At 67.5% G+C, this 20,814-nt stretch overlaps 2 protein-coding genes across 3 annotated transcripts; both read right to left on the bottom strand.

The window, feature by feature from the left end:
• Positions 1–205: 205 nt before the first annotated feature.
• Positions 206–3,394, bottom strand: TSSC4 (tumor suppressing subtransferable candidate 4). The gene is made up of 2 exons (XM_036067807.2): positions 3,129–3,394; positions 206–1,730 (listed from the first exon to the last, which is right to left on the bottom strand). The coding sequence occupies exon 2, from the start codon at positions 1,435–1,437 to the stop codon at positions 451–453; it is 987 nt and encodes a 328-aa protein (XP_035923700.1). The 5' UTR covers positions 1,438–1,730; positions 3,129–3,394; the 3' UTR covers positions 206–450.
• Positions 3,395–4,709: 1,315 nt separating this feature from the next.
• CD81 (CD81 molecule) lies at positions 4,710–20,733 on the bottom strand. Of its 2 annotated transcripts, none has more exons than XM_036067808.2 (8): positions 20,575–20,733; positions 10,609–10,723; positions 7,621–7,718; positions 6,823–6,897; positions 6,364–6,468; positions 5,862–5,963; positions 5,363–5,449; positions 4,710–5,284 (listed from the first exon to the last, which is right to left on the bottom strand). In XM_036067808.2, the coding sequence occupies exons 1-8, from the start codon at positions 20,638–20,640 to the stop codon at positions 5,222–5,224; spliced, it is 711 nt and encodes a 236-aa protein (XP_035923701.1). In that variant the 5' UTR covers positions 20,641–20,733; the 3' UTR covers positions 4,710–5,221. The 2 variants fall into 2 exon arrangements, with proteins under 2 accessions (XP_035923701.1, XP_035923702.2); XM_036067809.2 differs by lacking the exon at positions 20,575–20,733 and adding an exon at positions 19,700–19,837.
• Between the last annotated feature and the right edge of the window lie 81 nt (positions 20,734–20,814).

Genomic DNA, 20,814 nt, shown 5'->3' with positions numbered 1-20,814 from the left:
GCTCTGGACCCAGGAGGGGCTGCCTCAGTCCCTCTGGGAAGACGGGCTGCTGATAAACCCAGGCGTTGATTTAAAAAGCCTCCATGCCCCCTGGCACTAAGCTGGGGAGGATCGAATGAGAGAACAGGGCGCGTGGGTGTGCCAGGTGGCAGACGAGGCCCCAGCACACTGGTCCTGAGGAGGTGGATCTACACAGAGACACAAGGCCAAAGGAATACCCCAAACCTTTACTGTTGCCCCACAAACACGTGGTGGGCAGGGTTTTTGCCATCCACTGGCAAGGAGTCTGCTTCAGGACCGCTACCCTGAGCCCCAGCCCAGGCTGCCGGCACCTCCCACTGGCAGCCCGCTGGCTCCCTTCCCGAGGGGCTGAGGCCCCGAGCTGCGCTCCACCCCAAGTGCCCAGTGGCCCTGGCTGTCCTCCTCCGCCAGCCTGGTCAGTCTCTTCTCTTAGATCTCGGCACCTGGGGCCTCGTGGCTGCTGTTCTTGTTCCGGAAATGGTCTCTGTTCCGTTTCCTGCTGCCATGGAAGCCAACAGTCTCCACCACCGGGGGCCTTGCCGCTGACCCAGTGTGGGCAGCGGCCTGCAGCACACCCACTTCCTGAAGGCCCCCGAGGGGGCTGCTCCACTCCTCAGCCTCTGGGCTCCCAGGCCCGGCCAGGTGGGCCAGCTCCACAGGGCCCTCGCCCCCTGCGGTGCCCAGGTTCCCAGGTGCAGCCCTGCCCGGCTCTCCAGCCTTCCTTAGGGCCCTCTTCCTCTCAGGCCTGGCCTCGCCAGCTCGGGCGGGTTTGGTGAAGACGACTCTTCCCTCCCCACAGCTGGAGGGATCCTGGTTGAAAGAGGGCATGTAGTCACTGCGGGCAGCCAGGCTCGGGGAGCCCAGGAAGGCCAGAGCGGCGGCCCGGTTGCTCTGCTCGCTGACCTCGGCCACGTTTTCCAGGCTGTACTTGGTCCAGCGCTCAGGGTGGGCCACATAGTCAGGGACGGGGGGCAACTTCGGGGGGGCAGGGCTCTGACCGGCCCTGCCTGGGCCCTCTCCTGGAGGCCGGCTTGAGGGTGCCGGCGGCCGAAGGAAGCCCCCGTCGTCACCCGGGCCCGTCTGGGCCACAGAGGGCACAACCTGCCTGGCTGCGCCCTCCAGGCAGTCAAAGATGTTGCGGCTACGCCAGGAGAAGGTGGAGCTCGTGCCCCTCAGGTGGAACGGCTGCACTGAGGCCGTGGGGAGGCCCCTCGGAGGCAAAGGAGACTCATCAGGGTCTGAGTCCCCCTGGGCCTCCTCAGGCAGCACCCCTGGGGACAGAGCTTCCATCTCAGCACCGGCAGGCAGGCTGAAATCTGAGTCTGAGTCGCTGAGAGAGACGGTGTCAGAAGGCAGAGCGTCGTCCTCTGTCCCTCGCTCGGCTTCCAGGGCCTCTCCTGCCCCTGCCTCAGACATGTGTCCAGGGCACACCACACCCAGACCAGACAGCCCAAGAGTTCGTTTCTGAGGCTCGCAGGCACTTAGGAGAGGTCCCTCCTGTAGACCCACTGTCCCTGGGCCGGCGGCAGGACCCACAGGAAGAGCTACGTCCTACAAGGCGAGGGACAGAGATGCCCGTCCCCTGAAAGCCCGCTCACCTCCGTTGTCTGACGGCCGTCTGTGCGGACACTGGAGTGCTGGTCGGGGAAGTGCTGGCGAAGGCGTGCTGGCCTCGGTCCGGCTCCCGTCAGCTGCCCAGCGGCAGCGGGCTGAGGGCGGGAAGAGCCAACATTCAGATCAGACCGCAAAGGTGCCGAAGTGGTGCCACAACCCCCAAGGGGTGGTCCCGGGCTCATGGAGCCCAGACAGAGGCCAGGCCCGAGAGCAGATCCTTGGTAAAGATCGCCTCACTCAACGCCCCCGGGTCACGTCTGGGGCCCGCCGGGGGCGGCGCTGTGGTGGCAGGCAGCCAGCCAGGGCCTGGCCCCGGGTCAGCAGCAGCCTGCGCTCGGCGCTGCCACTCTCAAGCCGGTGGGCTGGCTCCCTAACCGCTCAGCACAGCGCGGCGCACGTCCCAGGTACGCCACGGAGACTGGGCCACCTGCTGGCGCGGGGCAAGGAGGTCCGCTCCTCACTGCTGGGAGAGGCCGGGGGCTCCGCGGGGGTCTGCAGCCGGGTCCCTGGCACCCGAGGGTCACGCCGCAGGGAAGCGGGCTGCCAACGACCACCCGGGGCGCCCTTGCGGGGCAGAGGCAAGCCCTGCCGCTCTGGCAGCAGCCGCCAGGGGCACTCGCCCGCAACCCCGCACACACCTCGCCTTTCCCAGCGGGGCACAGAAGCGCCACCAACACTCATTTAGTGGCCCGTGTGACCAGGCGGGCACCTTGCACCTGGCATTTCCGGGCTCAGAGGACAGCGCGGCCTCCCGCGTCCACCCACCAAGCCCCCCGAGGCCAGGGTGGCCCACTGCGGTGCGTGCGCCCAGGAAGGCCCCGGAGCTGGGCCAGGCGCGGCCGATCAAACCCCGACCAGACCGCCACGGCTCTGGGGCACGACTCCCCAAGTGAAGGAACACCTCCGGGAGGGAACGCGCGCGCGAAACACACCCCCAGCGCGTCCCAGAGCTGGCAGGGCCGGAGGGGAGACAGCGTGCCAGGCGCACGGCACGCCGCAGGGACGGCAGGCGCTCCAGCCGGACGCGCGCTCCCGGGTCCCCACCGCCGGGCTCGCCACCGCGACTAGGACAAGCGGCCGGATCGGTGGGACGCTCCAGGGGACGGGGGGACAGGGCCCCACGACACGGAGTCCGGGACTGCGTTTCCTGGAGTCCTCTTCGAACCTCGTGAGCTCGGCGGGCCAGGGGCGTGCAGCGGCCGGGAGCTCGGCGGCTGCGGCCCGGGCCCGGGCGCGGGACCCCTGGCCTCCCTGCCGGCGCGCGCTGCCCCCCCTTGGAAGCGGAACCCCGGGCTTTCTCCGCTCCGTCGGGGGCCTGGGCCGGACAGGGTCCAGGCTTCACAAGGCTCGGGGTCCCAAGGCCCAGGCCGCGAGGGACCGGAGACACGAAGCACTCTGGGGGGGCCTCCGGGCTTGGGCAAGTAGGCTGCGGACAGCGACCTCCCAGAGACGCGACGGCTAGTCAGCGCCGCACTCCCTCACCACAAACCTACCGGATCGGCGCGGTCGGGCCGGCTCCATCTTGCGCCGCGCTCGGCCTTCCGGGAAACCGAGTCCTCCGCCGGCCCAGCGACGCGGCGTCCGCACCTGAAGAACTACATCTCCCACAAGGCACTGGGCCGCTATTCCCGAGGCCTGTCGGGTCGCGTAGCCCCTGCGCATGCGTCCTCACTTTTCTTCCGAGCCTCCCCTCCCCGGAAACGGCGTCTCTCCTTCTCGCAACGAGCCGGAATTGAGTAGGGAAAAGAGGGAGGAGGAAGAGGTAGCACTACGACTCCCAGAATGCTCGAGGGCTAACGGCCACCTCCGCGTTCCCGGGGCCCCAGCGCCACCTGCTGGAAGTCGCGAGCACAGCGGCCGCCCCAAACCGGAAGTGCATCCTCGCGCGCAGCGCTGTTGCCGGGTGCTTCCGGTCCGGCCGGAAGCGCGCGGCCGCGCCCTTCGTGGGTTGGGGGATGGGGGCGGGGCCGGGGTTTCCGCCGAGCGCTCGTCTCTACCCCCAGGCGTCCTGGCCTCGCCTGCCCACCGCGATGGCCTGGCTGGCCGCGTCCACTCGCACTCGCCTGTGCGCCCCCGCCGGCCCCCGCTCCTCTCGGGGCTGCAGTCCAGGCGTGGTCGGGAAGCCCAGGGACCCCTCGCTCCTGGGGCTGCCCCCAGACCCCCCGCCCGCCCTCAGCGCCCCCAACCGCCCCAGCACGGACTGCGGCTGCGCTGTGCAGTGTGGCCAGGATGCCCCAGGGACCCCTCGCTCCTGGGGCCGCCCCCAGGCCTACCCCCGGAGCACGGAATGCGGCTGGCTGCGCTGTGCCCCCGGGCCGGGATGCCCCAGGGTCGCACAGGGGGAAGTAAGCGGGAGGAGGCTCCGTGGGCCACCCTGTTCTCCCAGAGACCCACCCAGCGCACAGGGCGGAGGGGTGTGGTAGGAGGGGCGGACCCCGCTGAGACCCGGTGACCCCAGATGCAAGGCTGGGGCTAGTTTCCAAAATAAACCTCAAAGGAGGCAGCTGTGAGTCCACGTGGATCCCAGCCGGGCGCTTGCGGCCTCAAGGGGTCAGTTTAGCCTAGCTCGTGGTGACATCACCCAGCAGTTCCCGGGGGTGGCAGCTGGGCCTCAGTCCATCACGGTCGGGTGGGCTCCCCCCATGCAGAGGCTCAGACCTTCCTCTTGAGCCCTCCCAAGATGCAGCTGAGGCCCGGAGCTACCCAGTTTCTCCATGGAACACTTACAAGCACCCAAACAGGCCAGGAAGCGTCCCTTCGGCGCGTGGGAGGGGACGGTGCGTGTCCTCCACAGAGCTGTCCGCCAGGAGGAAGGGGAGTCTTGCAGGCCCTCCACCTCAAGCACATCCTACACCACAGTATCTGCCCCCCGCTGGGCGGTGGTGCCCAAGGAGTAAGTGGGGGGGTGAGGTTGGATGGAGGCTGGTGAAGGTGGCACAGGACCCACCAAGGGGGCACCTGCTGTGTGCAGTGCTCTCGGGGCCCCAGGTCCACAGAGCTGTGCCTCCCCCGCGCCGGCTCCGCTGCCCCTCTAGCCGCCCCCCGGGTCTCAGACGCGGCAGGCACAGAGACAGTTTGTTAGCATGCCCGGATTTTCCTTCTTTATTGAATGACTTTCGAGATGTAATTACAGTGAAAGGTGACGAGTTAGAAAGGACAGGTGCACTGAAGGCGTAAGGCTGCTCGCGGACCCGGCTCCAGACAAGTGGCGGGAGAGGAACGAGGGTTAAAAAAGGCATGAGCCGTGCAGCCGGGGGGCAGGTGGGTGGGCCGAGGGGCCCCCAGGAGAGGCCTGGCTGAGCAGGCAGAGCCCCTCCAGCCGCAGAAGCAGAGGGGGCCCCTGCCTCGCAGTCCCCAAGGCCCGCTCACACGCCCTCTATAGGTGACTTCAGCCCCAAAAGGTAACGGGGAACTTCAGGACAAAAACAAAACCTCAGAAGTAAAAAGGCTAATAAGTGTAGCAGAGTAATACCGGAGAAGTTATATACACGGGCGGTGACGGCCCCTCCTCAGAAATGTCCGGTCACTCCAGGGGCACTGCAGGATTCCCGCCGGCCCTCCCCCGCAGCGGGAGCAGCTGGGCCGCTCAGTACACGGAGCTGTTCCGGATGCCACAGCAGAGCACCATGCTCAGGATCATCTCGAAGATCTGCAGGGAGGGGTTGGGTGGGACAGTCAGCACCCGAAGCCCTGACGGGGCGCCCTGAGCAGATGCCCGCGCACTCACCATGATCACAGCAACCACGATGGCCGCAATGCCGATGAGGTACAGCTTCCCCGAGAAGAGGTCATCGATCTTCTGGTGGCAGTCCTCCTGGGGAGGGCGGGGGGGGCGACAGCCCGCAGACCGTCAGGGGCGCAGGCCCTCGGGCCCCCGCAGTGCAGCGGCTCAGGCTCGTTGTGGAAAGAGCATGGAGGGACTCAACCCCTCAGAAGAGGTGAGACCAGGGCCTGGTCTCTGCAGGTCATCTCACACCCATTTTAAAACAGACGTGGAAACGGAATGTGCTGTGTGCGCGCTTCCGCTCAGGTCGCTGAGCCGCACGAGGAGGGTGCTGACCTGCGCAGTCGGGGCGCCCTCCACACCCACTCTCCCATCTGGAGCCAGGGGCAGAGACCCAGCAGCGTCAGCTGGAGCCCCCAGGAAGCCACCCCACCCCGGGACCCACCCAGGGCTGGTGGCGGCGAAGCGTGGGAGCAAGCCTGGGAGGCCCGGCCCCGCGTACCTTGAACAAGTTGCTGATGACGGTGCTGCCCGAGGGACACAGGTTGTTCTTGAGGATGGAGGTGGTCAGCGCGGACAGCGTGTTGGAGCCACAGCAGTTGAGCTGCAGGGACCGAGGACCCCGCGGTCAGCCCTGGGCCCTTGTGCAGACATGACCCGCGGGGAGTGGCCAGGGACACACATCACGCGGGCTGGCTCAGGGTGGGGGGCTGGGATGGTCTATTCAGGGGGAGAACTGAGCCCAGGGGCCCCTCTCCTCCCCTTTCTCCCCCTGCGCCCTGGCCTAACGGGCTCATCTGGCTCCGCCTGGGGATCCACGGGTCCCCGAGAACGCCCCCAGGGGCGTCCCAGAGAGGGCTCCCTGGCCCGCCAGGTCTGCAGCACCCCTCCTGTTCCTGAGGTCTGTGCTGGGGCCAGACTCAACCCCAGCGGGGCCTGACCCAAGAGGACGACCCCCCGACCCCCCCAGCTCCCCAGGCCTCCTCCCAGCACCGCTCCTGCACCGTCTCATGGAAGGTCTTCACCACGGCCTTGGCATTGTTGGCATCATCGTCCACCACAGCCTGCTGCAAAGCCTGGTCGTAGAACTGCTTCACGTCCTTGGCGATCTGGGGGAGGGGTGTGCAGGAGGGGTAAGGTCCCAGCCACCGCAGGGGCCATCCCTGGGGGGCAAGCGTTCCCCTGGCTCTCCCGAGAAGATGATGCTTCCAGGGTAGACCTGGATGCCCCCCCACCCCCGCCCGAGGCTGGGAGACAGGTGGCCCTGCCTTCTACTCAGCCCCCGAGCCACCTCCTCCAGAAAGCCCTCCGTGCTTTTCTACCAGGCAGGCCCTCACGGGGAGCCCCAAAGAGCACCCCGCAATCCAAGGGTAGGCCCAACCCATTCCCCACAACCTGAGCAGCAGGCACTCCTCCCTCCCGGCCCAGCTGGGACGGCCCCACCACCGTGGTCCCAGGCTCACCTGGTCTTTGTTGACAAAGCCCCAGATGCCGGCAGCTACTTCACAGGCAAAGAGGATGACGAGGCAGGTGAAGAACTGGGAAGGCCGTGCAGGACCCAGAGGGGAGGGCAGAGACACGGGGGATGAGAGCAGGCGTGGGGCAGCTTAGGGCTGGCCGTGTGCAGACGCCAGACGCCCGAGTGACCGACAGGTGCGTGTGTGGCTGGTGGGGGCACCCACCCCCACGTCCCAACCAGAGACGAGCCGTGTGGAGGGGCAGATTTGGTCCCAGCAGTGACCTGCCGAGCTTCTCAGCATCCCCGCGGGCCACGGCTCAGCGGGTGGGGGCTGCAGGCCGGCACAGTCCCAAGGGGTTTCGGGCCCCAAGTGACCCCCTGCCGCTCCCCACTTCTCCCTCTCCCGTGGGAAGGGGGTCATCGTGACACGGGCGCCCACTGCCCATGCCTCCTGGCCTGCCCACGCCTCAGTTTCCCCACTGACGTTGGCCGAGGGGCTGGGACATGCCCCCTATTGTTTCTGTGGCTTTTTATTAAAAACAGAGAAGAAAACCCACCGTAGAACCATGAGTTAGGAACCAGATGTCACAGCAATCGACCAGGGCGGGATTTCTGAACCACACAGGGACCCTGGAGGGCTGACGTTCTGGGAAAGGTCCCTAGGCCACCCCGCGAGCCCCCGCTCCAGGATCACACTGGCAAGGGGGGGGGACCGTCTGAGCTGGACACGGGGCGTCTGCAGCAGAACTCTGGGTTCTGCCTCTGCAGCCCCCTCCCGCCCCCGCCCGGCCCCAGACCTTACCGTCCCCAGCAGGCACTGGGACTCCTGGATGGCCCCGTAGCAGCCCAGAAACCCCACGAACATCATCACGGCACCCACGGCGATGAGGATGTAGATGCCTTTGTGGGGGAGCAACGGACACCCTCAGTGCGCAACGTCCCCCCGAGGGCCCGCCACCCCGGACCCCTCCCCAGCCATGTGCACACCCCCTGCCCCAGACTCGGGCCACCCTGCCCTTGAGGAGTGGCAAGGGCACTGCAGCCTGGCCGCCGGGTGAGCGCCTCTCCCGCGCCCCCCCCCCACGCCCACATCTCTCCTGCACGGGTCTGCACCCTGGGAGCCAGGCTGCCGAGGGCCGGGCCAGGACCGACTGGCACAGCAGAGTGCCCAGAGAGCTCAGCCCACAGGTCTTGACGCTGCATCCGTCCCGGGCTGAGGCCTGCGTACAGTCTGCGCCCTCTGGGTCCTGCGAGCCTCTGGGACCAACCCCCTCCTGGGGCACAGGGCCGTGCCCACTGCTCAGGGGGTCAGACCCAGCGGCTCCGTGTGGCTCCTTGGGCTAGAGCAGTGGGCTCGAGCTGGCTTCCGAGGGACTAGAGCCTGCCGGAGGAGGTGGCCTGGCAGCTGGGGTGGCCCGGCCCCGCCAAGGATGGCATATGGTGTGGGAGGGACAGTTCCAGGACAGCACAGGGGGGTGCCCACCAGGCTGGGCAGGGGTTCCTGGGGAGGCAGGAAGGGCCAGCACAGGGTGGGGGGTGCCTCTGGCCTGGCTGTGGTGCCCTTCTTGGTGCCCACGGCCCACCCAGACAGGTCTGGCTCCGACAAGCACAGTTGGGGACCCACTGGGCCCTGCAGTGTCGCCCTGGATGCTGACGGAGCCCCGCTAACCTGCCCCCGCCCCCGCCAGCATTGGACAAAGAACCCTTGTCAGGGCCCACATCTGCTCCCCCGCCTCCCTGGCAGGCCCAGCCTGCCTCGGGACCCGCGGGAGGCTCCAGAAGGCCGGTCCTTGATGGGCAGGGACTCGGCAGCCCACGGGGGCCACTGCAGAAGCCCAGGTCCCGGGGCTGGCAGGCCCTGCCTCCACCCTGCCCACCAAGTGGTCCAGTGGCTGGAGCTGTTTCCCCAAGGGCAGCCCCACCCCAGTGCCAGGAGAGTCAAGTGGGGGCCCCTGCAAGCCAGGGCCAGGCCCCACGGTGACAGCCCAATGTGGCACCTGCGAGCGGCAGGCCGGTGGGACAGTGCCTGCTTTGCCCCCTACAAGCTTCTCCTGTGGGCCCACGTCCCCCCTGCAGCCCGGCTCCTCCCGGCAAGGACCAGAGCAGAGGCACAGACCTTTGTGTGCCGGGCCCGAAACTGAGCCTGTGACTGGGGTTCCCTCTAAAAGCTGGGCCAGCTGGAGGGGGCAGCAACAGCATGAGCTGCTCCGGCCATGAGGCAGGAGGGGGACCCCTCCCCAAACCACCTGCCCACACCCATGGCACCCAGGCCCTGCAGGGGGCGGCGTGGAGAGCAGCCGCTCCCGGACAGGCTGTTGCAGGCCTGAACCCCTGGGGAAGGGGAGGGGGACACCTGGGAGGAGGTCTCGTGGGTCTGGAAGGTACTTCGCTGCCCTCGGACACGTGAGCAAAGCTGACCGCCCTGCTCCTGAGGGTGCCTGGCCCCTGGCAGACCCTGGGTGATGGTCCTCGTGGGCACCTTTGGAGCGGGCAGGCGGGCGGGGGGGGCCCGCTCCTCCAGAGACTCAAACCTTTGAGGGGCCCCACAGCCCAGGGGGAGCCTAGGGATCTGGAGATGGGAGGCTCGGGACCCCCTCCAGGGACGGCTGGCCCTGGGAAACCACAGCCGGAGCGGCAGGCTCCTGTCTCCGGGGAGGCGAGGGGCCACCCCGTTGGTGCTCCTGAGTCAGACCTCTCCACCTTGCAGCTCAGAGAGGATCATGGGCTGGGAAGGGACACACATCCCGTTTGTGGCCCCAGGGGCCCTGGGCCATCCCTGCTTCAGCAACCAAGCGTGTATCGCAAGCCCGTGCTCCCCCCCCCAGCCCCGAATAGCAGCTGGGAGGGACCCAGACCCCTTCGGGCTGCACACAGGATAGCAGGCCAGTGGGGCGGCCGCTGGGCCTAACACGGAGCCCCGAGCCCTAAAGGCCCACACACACTTCCTGTCCCGCTGCTAGGCCTGTGGAGACCCGAGGGGCCAGCCAGGCCGTTCCTTTAAAGGACAGAAACAAGGCTTCCAGAGCCCCACAAGGGCCAGGCCCTGCCTCCCACTGGCTGGGGACCAACCTAAGGGGGAGTGAGGCTCTGCAGGACAGGGTGGGGCAGGGGTGGTGGCTTGATCCCCTGAGGGGGCCACAGCTGGTGCCCGGGAGGCAGACAGGCAGCCTAATAAGGCAGCAAGGTGTGGGGGGGGGGGGCGGCTTGAGTCACACTGGCCCCTGCCTCACCCTGGGGCCCGAGTCTCCCTCCCCCTCAGCTCCAGCTGCCTCAGCTACCAGTCCTGCTGCCCAGGCAGGCATCCAGCCCCACCCCTTCCCAGCAAGCCTCCCCCGAAATACCCACCACGAGACACAGCTCCCCCGCCCCCACCCAGAGGCCTCCTGCCACGAGTCAGCCCCCAGAGGCCATCCGGTGGGGTCCCAACAGCCCACACACCCCGTGACGTTCCAGTGCTGCCTGGGAGCCGGGCTCCTGCCCCCCGCACCCCCAGCCAGCCAGGCAGGGGACCTCCTCCGCACCCCGGCCCGCAAGGCCCCCAGGCGGACCTGACTGCACCCACACTCTGTCTCACCCTCTCGCCCAAAGAGCCCTTCCTGGCAGGCCTCGTCCCGCCCAGCAGCCCAGCACACAGCAAGCCTCGCTGACCTGGCCCATGCCCTGCCTCCTCCTGGAAGCCCTTCCTGACTTCCTATCCGCAGCAGTCATGATCAGACGCCTTGATGGGTCGTTCCTGCTGGCCCCCCAGCCCAGAGCCGGCCAGGCCCTGGGCCCCCCCAGGTGCACTCACCCACGTAGAAGGTGTTGGGCGCAGGCCTGTCTCCGAGCTCCAGATAGAGGAGATTGGTGGTCTGTGGGTCATGGCGCAGCCACAGGGCCACACCCAGGATCACGCCTCCGGCCAACTGGGAAAAGAACGGGTACAGGGCTACTTGCCCAGAGCACCGCAGTGGCGAGTGTGGGCCGAACCACACTGAACACCAAGGAGGCAGGTGCTGCAGCCGCGCCTCCACCTGCCCGCGGCCCAGGCCATCCCTCGCCAGGTGGCGCTCCCAGGTGCGCTGGGGTCTGGGCTGTCTGCCGGCTCCACACGCGGACCTGGAGCCTGACGTGCCCCAGGAAGGAAGGCCTGGGTGTCGGGGACCACATTCCCGATACTGGATGGGGCACGCTTATGTCAAAACAGCGTTCATTAAAGCTCAAATTTAACTGGATGTCCTGTATTATTTGCTAAATCTGGCCACAGTCCACACCAGACCCAAGGACCCCAGGGACTGCTGGGCCCTCCTCCAAGGGGGTGGTTCCAGCAGTCCTCAGCGCATCTGGGAAGCCCGTGGAAGGGACTGCAAGTCTTTGCTGCCAAGAGAAAGAGAGGGGTGGGGGTCTGATGCCGCCAGGGCCCTGGTGGGGCCGATGGAGGGAGCGACAGACAAGGGGAGGAGCGGAGGTTGGTGGCATCCAGGGAGCCACGGGGGCGAGGGGCCGGGCCATTTGCGGGATAAATCCTTGCTGCTGTCAGCCCTGGGAAGGGAAGCCACTGCGCTGCAGGAGGAAGGAAGCACGCTGTGCTCCCAGATAGGCCAGGGGAGGGGCTGCCTGAGCAGCCGGGGCAGGAAAGGGGGCTCTGCTCAGAGCCTGGCGGGAGGACGGGGCTTCCGGCTCAGGGAGGCCCTCCACAGACTCACCGTCCTGCGAGCACAGGGCCATTGGGGGGGGTGGTGCTGAAGGGGAGCCCGGACCACGCTGGGCCCGGCCTACACAGGAGCATCTCATCATCCCAGGCCAGTGGCTGTGCTGCCCTCCGGGCCCCAGCCTCCTATCCTCCGGGCCGTCCCAGCCCCGGATGCCCCACCGAGGTGGACTGTGCTCCCAGAGCTGCAAGCCTGGGCACGGGTCGGAGGGTCTCGCTGCTCGGCCGCTAGCTCCTGGCTTCCCCGTCCTACTGTCTGTGTGCTGGCAATGGAGCTCCCCCCACAGCAGCAGACACCGCCCCCCTGCCCCCGACACAGGCCCAGAGCTCCACGTGCTACGCAGAGGAGAAACGCCCCGCGGACACCACCTGGCCAGACCGGCACCTGCCCCGAGGGCTGCCCCGCGGAAAGCCCCAGCCGCTCCCCGGGCCCTAGCACACCCGCCTACCCGTACGGCTGGCGGGGCTCACACCCCCGAGGCCGGGTTGCCCGCACCCCCCTCGGAGCACCTGCCTGCCCCCTCCACGAGCCTGGGGTTTCCGCTTCTCAGCCCACCTCTCCCAGGGTTCCAGGTCTGGTTGGGGAGGACAGGCCAAGGCTCGGAGCCTCTGCCCTGACCTCCAGCAAGTGTGGGGAGGACCATCAAGGGCCTACTGTGCGCCAGCTCCGGCCAGGGTCCCCTCCCAGGGCCCTCGGCCACCGCGTAGCCCTCAGAGGGCAGGGCCCCGGGCTCTCAGCATCCTGCGCCTCTCGGTGGCACCTGTCAGCAGCGGGAGACGGCCAGGGGCCCCACGGGACGGCGGGGGCAGGGCGGGCGCCCCAGAGGCCCCGGCTCCGCCTGAGGTGGCTGCCATCTGCGGCTCGGAGGGAGGCGGTGTCGAGGCTGAGGGTTGCCGTGGTAACTCTGGCTTGAAACCGTCACTTGTTCTCTTTTGAAACTGTGGTCCAGAGCCGCCTTTGTGAGATGTCCCGGGGCGGAGGGGGAGGGGCAGGGAAGCCCCTGTCCCGGGCCTCCCTCTGGAGCCCTCTGCAGCGCCAGCGCCCTGGCCACAAGCCCCGGTCGGCCTCCCTGTCCCCGTCAGCGGCCCGGCTGCAACCCCTCCCATCTTCCTCACGCAGCCCCTTTACCCCAGCAGCTGGGGAGACGAGCGTGTCTTGGGGTGCACGGTCCTAACAGAAGTGCAGTGGGGCAGTGCTCATCCCACCCCCTGGTCACCACCTCTGCTGCCTCGGAAGGGCTTTCCTTCAGACTCCGGGGCAGGCGGGGCGGCCTCAGACTCCCCCGCAGCCCCCAGGCCCTCACTCCTGAGGGGTAAAGGGAAGCTCGTCCTGCCTCCGGGGCCGGGGAGGGCCCGGTGCCTACATGCCCCCTGCTTGCCAGGGCCCCGGTCACTCCAGGCCCTGCGCAGACCCCCGGGGTGGGGCCAGGTGAACACAGTGGTGGTATGGACCATCCCGGTCCCAGACGAGGAAACCCGCACGGCAGGGGGCAGATCGCCAACCAGGGCGGGACAAAGGCAGCACCCTGACCCAGGGGGGTGGAAAGCCCTCCGCAGAGAAGGGAGGGCTCCTGCCCCGCCATTCACGTGCTGGCGGGGACGTGTAGGGAACCAGGACTCAGTGCGCTTCCACGCGGCCACGCCTGCCACCCGAGTCCGCCCAGGGACGCGAACGTGCGCCGTCCACACCACAACATGGGCCCTGGTGTTCCCAGCCCCAAACCGGGCCCAACCCGCTTGTCCTTGGACTGGCGCACAGATGGGACGGACGAGCACACCGTGGGGAAATGTCCCACTCGGCTGAGCGCCGTGCTGAATGACAGCCACCAGACCAAAAAGAAAAAAGTTCCCTTTCCACAGAAGTGTCAGAAATGCAAATCAGGTGCAGTGACAGAACACAGGCCACGGGCCGCCCGGGGACGGGGGAGGGATCACGAGGCTCCCAGAAGCTTTCGGGGCTGCTGGACGTGTCCACGATCGTGATGCGGTGACCGTCCCACGGGGCTCTATGTCAAGGTTGTACGTTTGAAACACGTGTTGTGTACTCTACGCCCGAGAAGGCTGTTTTTAAACCCCCAACTCCCACTCAGTCCCCGACCGCTGAACTTCGAAGCAAGGCTTTTAGGGGTAAATGTTTCATCTGGGCCCCAAAGGATCCAGGCTGCTGTCTTGGTGCCAGCCGGCGCCCGCAGCGAGGAGCCACACACGCTGGGCTCACCAGGCTTCCGAGGGCCCACAGCAAGCATCTGGAAACATCGTGCTGAAGTCTTGCCCACAGAACTGAGGTTTTAGGGTCAAAGAGGGGACTGGAGAACTGTGGAGCCCAGACGTGCATTACACAACGGAGCCCGGCGCTCAGGGAGAGCAGGGGTCACGGTAGAGGGTGGGGCCCGGAGCATGGCAGCCAAGGGGGCCCCGCCGCACCTCGGGGTCACGTCCACATCCTCACTGGAAGATGAGGATGTCAGGTCGTCTAAGCTAACGTCCCAGTGCTGGGGGTGCCCCCGCCCCACGGAGCCCTCTGCGCAGGGTCACAGGACCCTCTCGCCCGCCAGAAGCACGGCTCCCACCCACTCCTGGCCCGGAGGCCGTGCCCCCCCGAGAGGCCCCACGGCCGGTGGCGCCGGGAAGGGTGCCAGCCAGCTGGGCCACAGGGGAAGGCCCCACAGCGGGCACAGCGTGGCCAGTTCGGGACCCTGTGAGAGATTCTGTTTCTGTTTCGTTCTCCTTCCTTTCTGAGAATTAATAACTAACAGCGTCAGCTGAAGCAGGAGGGGGCTGCCAAGCATGCTGGGCTCCTGCCCGGCCCGCCTGCCGTTTCCAAGAAGCAGCTGAAAGGGAGCAAGAGGGAGTGGGTGCTGCCTGGGCAGGCCTGGGGCTGCCGTGCCCTCGGCCCCCGCACCCCGAGTGCCCCAGCCCCACCCACGCGGGCCCCAGGGCTGCTCACGTCACTCACACCCTCCCAGCAGCACTGGCTGCCCCAGGGGGCAGGGGGCAGTGTGTGTGGGGTGGGGGGGGAGCTCCACCGCAGGGGGGCGGGTTGGGGGCACCCGGCTCCACTCCAGCTCTGCTCCCCAACCCCCCACCTCCAGGGAAAATGCGCCAGGAAGCAGCCACCTGGCTGGGCAGCTGGGGGTCCTGGAGGCCTGGAGAGCCCCCCAACCAAGTAGGGTAGTGAAGGCTAAAGGCAGGAAGTGAGGCCGGAAATGCCCTCAGGGACACGGGGCTAAGTCAGAGGGAAGAGGCACAGCAGAGATGCTTTTAGGATGGGCTGTGGCGGGTCAGGGGAGCAAGAGGAAGGTCCTGGCGCCACCCCTCGAGCTGGGTAGGGGTCTCGGGTTTCTGCAGACTGACCCTCGCTCTCCACCCACCATGAGGGGACAGGCCCAATGCGGGCCTTCCCGGGGGCTGGGCAGCTGCCCCCATGGTCCTGTCGTGGCCTCTGGGAGCAGCTCAACGCAGCAGGTGTGGAGGGAAGAGCAGGGACCCGCACCTCGGCCAGGAAGCAGAGCCTCGCTGGAGGCCCCTGGACCTCAGGAAGCCACCTGGCCCCGCATCTAAAAGTAGGAAGCAAGGGGATCATGACCCAGGCCCCCCGGGGCCACCAGCTAGGGGCTGCGGGAGCCACTTCCCCCCAAGAGGTGAGTGCAGGCCCCGCCACACCCCGCTACTCTAGGGGCACAACAGAAACCCAACCCCACCACCCACTCCCCGGGTAGAAAAGCCAGGAAGTGTCCTGTTCCCCTGCCCTAAACCAACCCCACTGTGGGGAGCCCCTCGGCCCCCTCGGCCCCTGCAGGGAGGGCCTGTGGACACAGACGTCCCAGGGACCTGCCAGAGAAGGGCACAGGACAGGCCGCGTGCGTCAGACAAGGAGGATCCAGGTGGGCTGGGCACCGACTGGGGAGGGAGATGGGAGGCGGGTGGGCTCAGGCAGAGGACAAGAGAGCAGGTGGAAGGCTCCCAGGGCAGGTCAGGATGGCCTTGTCCCTGTCCCAGGGGAGCCCCAGCCCTGGAGCCACGCCAGGCTATGAAGCAGTAGAAGGACCGCCTCACATGGTCACTTGGGGACCTCAGCCTCCTACTGCCCCAGCTGGAGGCCAAGGGGACAGCTCCAGCCCAGGGCCTGGCTGGCCCAGGGGAGTGCTACCTCGTGGGAGCTGGAGGTCTTACCACCTCAAGACAAAGTGAAAGGCCGTCTGTCCAAAGGGTGGGTGGCTGAGCCCCCGGGTTAGGGAGCAGTGTGGGCCCTTCAGCCAAGCAGAGCCACAGCTGTGTAAGAGGGTGAGCTCCCCGTGAGCTCGCGGTGGGACCACGGTTGGTGGTTCCCAAACCCACTGCCTCTTGGACGCCCCCACCCCAACCCCCAAGACCAAGGGCATTGAGCTCCTGGGCTCAGGCCTCCCAGCCCCAGGACTGGAGACCAGGGAGGCGGGCAGTCCTCACTGCTGTCACCCCAGCCGCACCCGGCACCTCACAGGCCAGGGTGTCGGCCTGAGTGTCGGGAGCCGGCTGTCAGCGGTGACAGAACCAACCTCAGCACCCATCCAAAGGCAACGGCGCAGGTAAGACAGGTTACAGGGAGCTGTTCGACGTCCCCCCAGGGCGCGTTATGACCCAGGCCAACCCGGCCAATCCGGGCGTGGGTCACCCAGCCCCCGACCCTGCAGGGCGGGCGGCCCTGGCTTCCTGTCTTTCACCTTCTTGACAATGACCATGGTACCCAGTCACTGTAGACAGGCGGGGCAGCACTAACTTTCCCAAGTTAGAGGACAAGGAAAGGGGGCATGAGCCCCCAGGCCTTGGCTGTGCTGCTGGCCCCTGGGTCCCCCGGCCTCTGTGGCTCCCAGCCCCCCCGCTGCCCGGAGCACCCTCACCACTGACTGGAGGAACTTATGGGCCCAACCCCACGTCCTAAGCCCCTCACTCTGGCCAGCCCTCAGCTCATGCCCAGGGAGGGGGGCCGCCCCATCCCCGGCAGCTAGCTTAGCAAGGGAAATCCTCAGCCAGCACATTGGCCATGGCCCCCTGCCTGCCCTAACCCTAACCCCTAGCACCCGGGGGGTCCACCTGGAAGCCCCCAGTGGTCTTGTGTGAATTAGCACCTGCCCTGCCATCAGGAGGGGCTTAGGCCAGGCCCCAGGGTAGAAACTATGTGTGCTTTGGGGGCAGGGGGGCACTGAGAAGTCTAGAGGTCTGGAAGCATGCTGGGTCAAACCACATTCCACAGGATAGATGGAAAACAACTTGGGAGAAGGGTCCCGAGGGCCAATTCCAGACGAGCCTGGTTCTAGGTCAAGGACAAGGCGTGCTGGCCACAGGGCAGCTCCAGGGCTGAAAACCATCCAGCCCTGGCTGCGTGCCCTGGCCTGGGTCCTGGGGTGCCAGGGCCAGAGAGAGAACCCCTGTGCCTCTCCCCCATCCCCACCCTGAAACACGGGGCCAGTGCAAAGGTGATCATCAGCTCCTCCCACGGGTGCCTGGACTTTGCCATATTGATTTGATCTGGGTTCTTGCCCTCGTGGGGTTTCAGGTGCTGAAATGAAGCCACGGGGCAGATGATTTGGGAGGGGTGGTTTTTGGGTCCATCTCCCTGTCCAAACTTCAAAGCAGTATGAGCTAGGGATTGGGGATGAGCTCTAGTTCTGGAGGCAGACCTGAGCTGGTGGGGGGGGGGCACTGTGTCAGCTTTGCAGCGGCGCCCGCCAGGGTCCCAGGCCTCTTGGTGCCTGGACATCCTCATGGGGGGGCGGGGGGGTTATTTCGTTTCAGGGACAGACCACAGACTTCCTCTTCTTGTCCCAGCCCAACGGCCGTTTCCCCCAAAGCTCTGCCACTCAGTCCGTCCACTCGCCCCCCTCCCCCCGAAACCGGCACAGGAAATCCCCACCCCCACCCAGAGCCTGCCAGGGTCACACATCCCCTGTCCCGGAAGGAAGGCGACAGAACCGCTAAGTGACAGACGGTCATGTGCTGTCTGGAAGCGAGAATTAAATGCCAGTTAGCGAGGCTTCTAATCAGCCCTGTTCCCAGCCTAGTCTGGCTGCCCTACCTCTGGAAGGCGGCCACTGAAGGCATCGGGCTGGAGGAGTGGCCAGGCCCAGGCATGGGACGCTGCGCTCTCCCTGGCTGGCCTCCAAGGACAGGCCTGTGGTCGTACCCACTTCACAGATGAGGAGAGCGAGCGGGGCTCACGCGTGCCAGATGCCTGCCCCAGGTCACAGGGAGCGGAGCCTCTGCTCTTCCTGAAATGCCCAGCAGCCTGAGAACCAGTGGCCTCTGCCAGGAAGCGCCGGGTCCAACCACAACAGGGAGGATTTCCACGCTGCCGGGCAGGGTGTCTACACTGTCTCCCAGGCTTGGCCCGGGCTTCTGCTCGTGCTCCTACTCCTGTCCCCGCCAGGCCATGGAACCCCAAGGCAAGCGGTTGTCAGGCGTACTGAGTGCACGCCGCCTGGGGCCCCGGAGTCCCGGCTCGTGGAGGAGAGAGACGCGCCTGTGAGCGTGCGGGGTGAGCGGGCTCCTTCCCGGAGAAGCCAGCCTGGCTGCCTCTGAGGCCTGCTCCCACGTGGGAGCCTTTTCACTCTCTACGATGCAACTTTTAAAAGTGGCCCAATGCAGACACCCGTTGTCCAGGTCTTCTCCCAGCTGCCCCTCAGCACCCACTCCTGCACTGTGGCCAAGGTGCCCGGCGAGCGAGAGTCAGGCCAGGCACCAGGGGCCCTCCCTCACCCAACGCCTTCTGGGGCACCCGAAGCCCCTTCCCCAGGGCACTGCCCACACCGGCCAAGGAGAGCAGTCTTCCTGCTGGCCATCTGGGCCCTACAACCGTTTCCTGAGCTGGCCCCTAAGGATGGTAGCTAATCTGCCAAGCCGGGGGACGGGATGTGGAGGACGTCCACCTTACGGAGCAGGAAGCCAAGGCCCAGGACCTGGACCCGAGCAGTGGGGTGAGCGCTCCACCGTCTGGAACCAACCCCGCGGCACCACGCTGTCAGCCAGGTGAGGCGGGACGCCGGGGCAGAGAGGGGCCCTGCCAGAGTGGTGGCCCCCAGCCCGAACCCTGCTTAGCTCTGCATGCACCCACTGCAGGGATGGGTGGGGCCACGGTGACTGGACTGTGGGATACAGTTCTTAATGCTCAGCTGGTTGGCTCAGGAGGGGAGAGACCTGGAAACACTTCCTTAAGCCTGAATAAAGAGCAGCCCCTGGGGATGTGTCAGGCCTCCACCCCAGCTGCCTGGGGAACTACCAGGCTCGCCCAAGCAGAGCTGGGCGGTGAGCAGGGGCTGCCCTGGAGACCTCCCAGGCTGGGCAGTGGGGAGGGACTTACCCAGCACTGACACTCAGCCCAAGGACAGGAATCTGCTCCGGGAGACATCCTCTACCTCCGTCTACCCTCCATCTCCTGGTCAGGGTCCTCACCCCACATCCAGGCTCTGCTTGTAGGGGATGGGCTCAGAGGCCAGCAGAGGGGCGTCTGGGTGTCCCCCTGGCCCCCTACAAGCCCGGGCCACAGCAGGCAAACTTACTAAATCAACACTAAACACCACCCCTTCGGCAAAGGCCCCAGGGGCGGTTCAGGTCAGTCCTGGCCCTTCCTGACAGTCCCACTGCTCCCCACTCCCCAGGCAGAGGCCAGTAGCCACAGCGCCCCCCAACCTGTGCCTTCCCACCCAGGTGGGGTGTGACACCTCCACTCCACCCCCAGCTAGAGCTCAGTTCAGTCTCGGTCCTCCCCACCCCAAACACCTCCCCGCCCCGAGATCCGCACTGGGATCCTCCGCGCTGGGACCCTCGGCTGTGCCGATGGGAAACAGACTTGCTCAGGGGACCGTTTCAGAAGTTTACCCTCCCGCGTCTACTTGAGAACTACGCTGTCTGCCAGATGTTGTCACGGTCCTTGTTGAGAAGGGGTGAGCAGCCTGGGGTGGCAGAGGGGTCCGGGAGGGTTCCCAGGCACTGCCCAGAGGACTGGCCAAGGGGAAGCAGGGCAGGGCCAAGAGAGGGGTTCCTGCACCCACTCGGGGCCCCTCCCCAACTCCAACACAGGCAGGAAACGGAAACAAAGCCGAAGCACCAGGTCACTGGCCAGCAGTTACCACTCAGGCCAGGAAAACGCAACTTGCAGGCCAGCAGCTTGGAGCCCCTGAGACCCTCCTGCACCCCAAGAAGACCATCCTGTGGGTACCTGTTTCCGAGGTGGACGTCCAAGCCCACACCTAAGCCCAGACCTGGCCATCCACTGGGACCCAGGCCCCGGAGGAGCCCAGAGACGCTCGAGTCCTCAGGGCCCCCTGCCCTGTGGCAGCTCAGAACGGCCGCCCCAGCCCCACTCCCGTCAAGGCCTCCACAGCCTCCTGGGAGAGCGGGGACTGCAATCTCGGACTGGCTGAGGAGTGCAGGGGGGCCGGCCCCACAAAGCGCGGCCACCGCGGTGCGGGCGCCCAGCACGCGGGCCACGAGGGGCTGAGGCGCTTCCTGTGCGGGTGCCGCCCCGCCCGGCCCCTCACCGCCATCCCCGGGCCACGGCCGGCACACTGGGGTGAGCGGGGCTGGGCCAAGTGCGGAGCGGACGGTTCCCAAGACTCAGACCCAGTCCGCGCCCCCCCCCCGCCAACCCCCGCCGCGGCCGCCCATCCAGGGGCGGTGGCCCAGATGAGCTCATGGGGGGCGGGGCGCCGGGAGCCCCGCCCCCGAGCCCCCTCGGTCCCCGCGAAGCAGGGTGGTCCCTGACACCGCGGCCCGCCGCTCCGAGCCCGCACCCGCCGCGCCGACCGCCATCACCCCGCGGGCACAGACCCGAGGCCCCCCAACGCCCCGACCCGGCCGCGGGGCCCTGGGCCCGGCCGCGCAGAAGCCCCGAGACCCGGCTCGCAGCAAACCCCCCCGGACGACCCCCACCTGCCTGTCTGCCTGCCCAGGACCCCCATCCGCGCCCGGCGCCCACAGGTGGCCCCGCACCTCGGCGGCCTGGCTGCGCCCCCTCTACCGGGCCTAGCGGGACGCGCGGCCTGCCGGGCTCGGGGTGCCCCTGTCCCCCGCCCTCCTCCAGCCCGGGCTCACCCAGAAGACGAAATTGAAGACGAAGAGCAGGTACTTGATGCACTTGGTGCAGCCCTCCACCCCCATGGCGGCGCGGGCGGCGAGCGGCCTGCGGGGTGCGGGCCGGTCCTGGGCGCGGGGCGCGGGGCCTGGCGGGCGGCGGGGCCGGGGCGCGGGCCCGGGGCGCGGGGCGCGGGGGCTCGGGGGCGCGGGGCGTGGGGCGCGGGAGGCCGGGCCGGGTAGCTCTAGGTTGACCGCCGC

This window comes from Halichoerus grypus, chromosome 11 (assembly GCF_964656455.1).
Source record: "Halichoerus grypus chromosome 11, mHalGry1.hap1.1, whole genome shotgun sequence".
Taxonomy (NCBI): domain Eukaryota; kingdom Metazoa; phylum Chordata; class Mammalia; order Carnivora; family Phocidae; genus Halichoerus; species Halichoerus grypus.
Note: the sequence above shows the minus strand (reverse complement) of the source record. Positions and strands in the feature narration are given on the sequence as shown.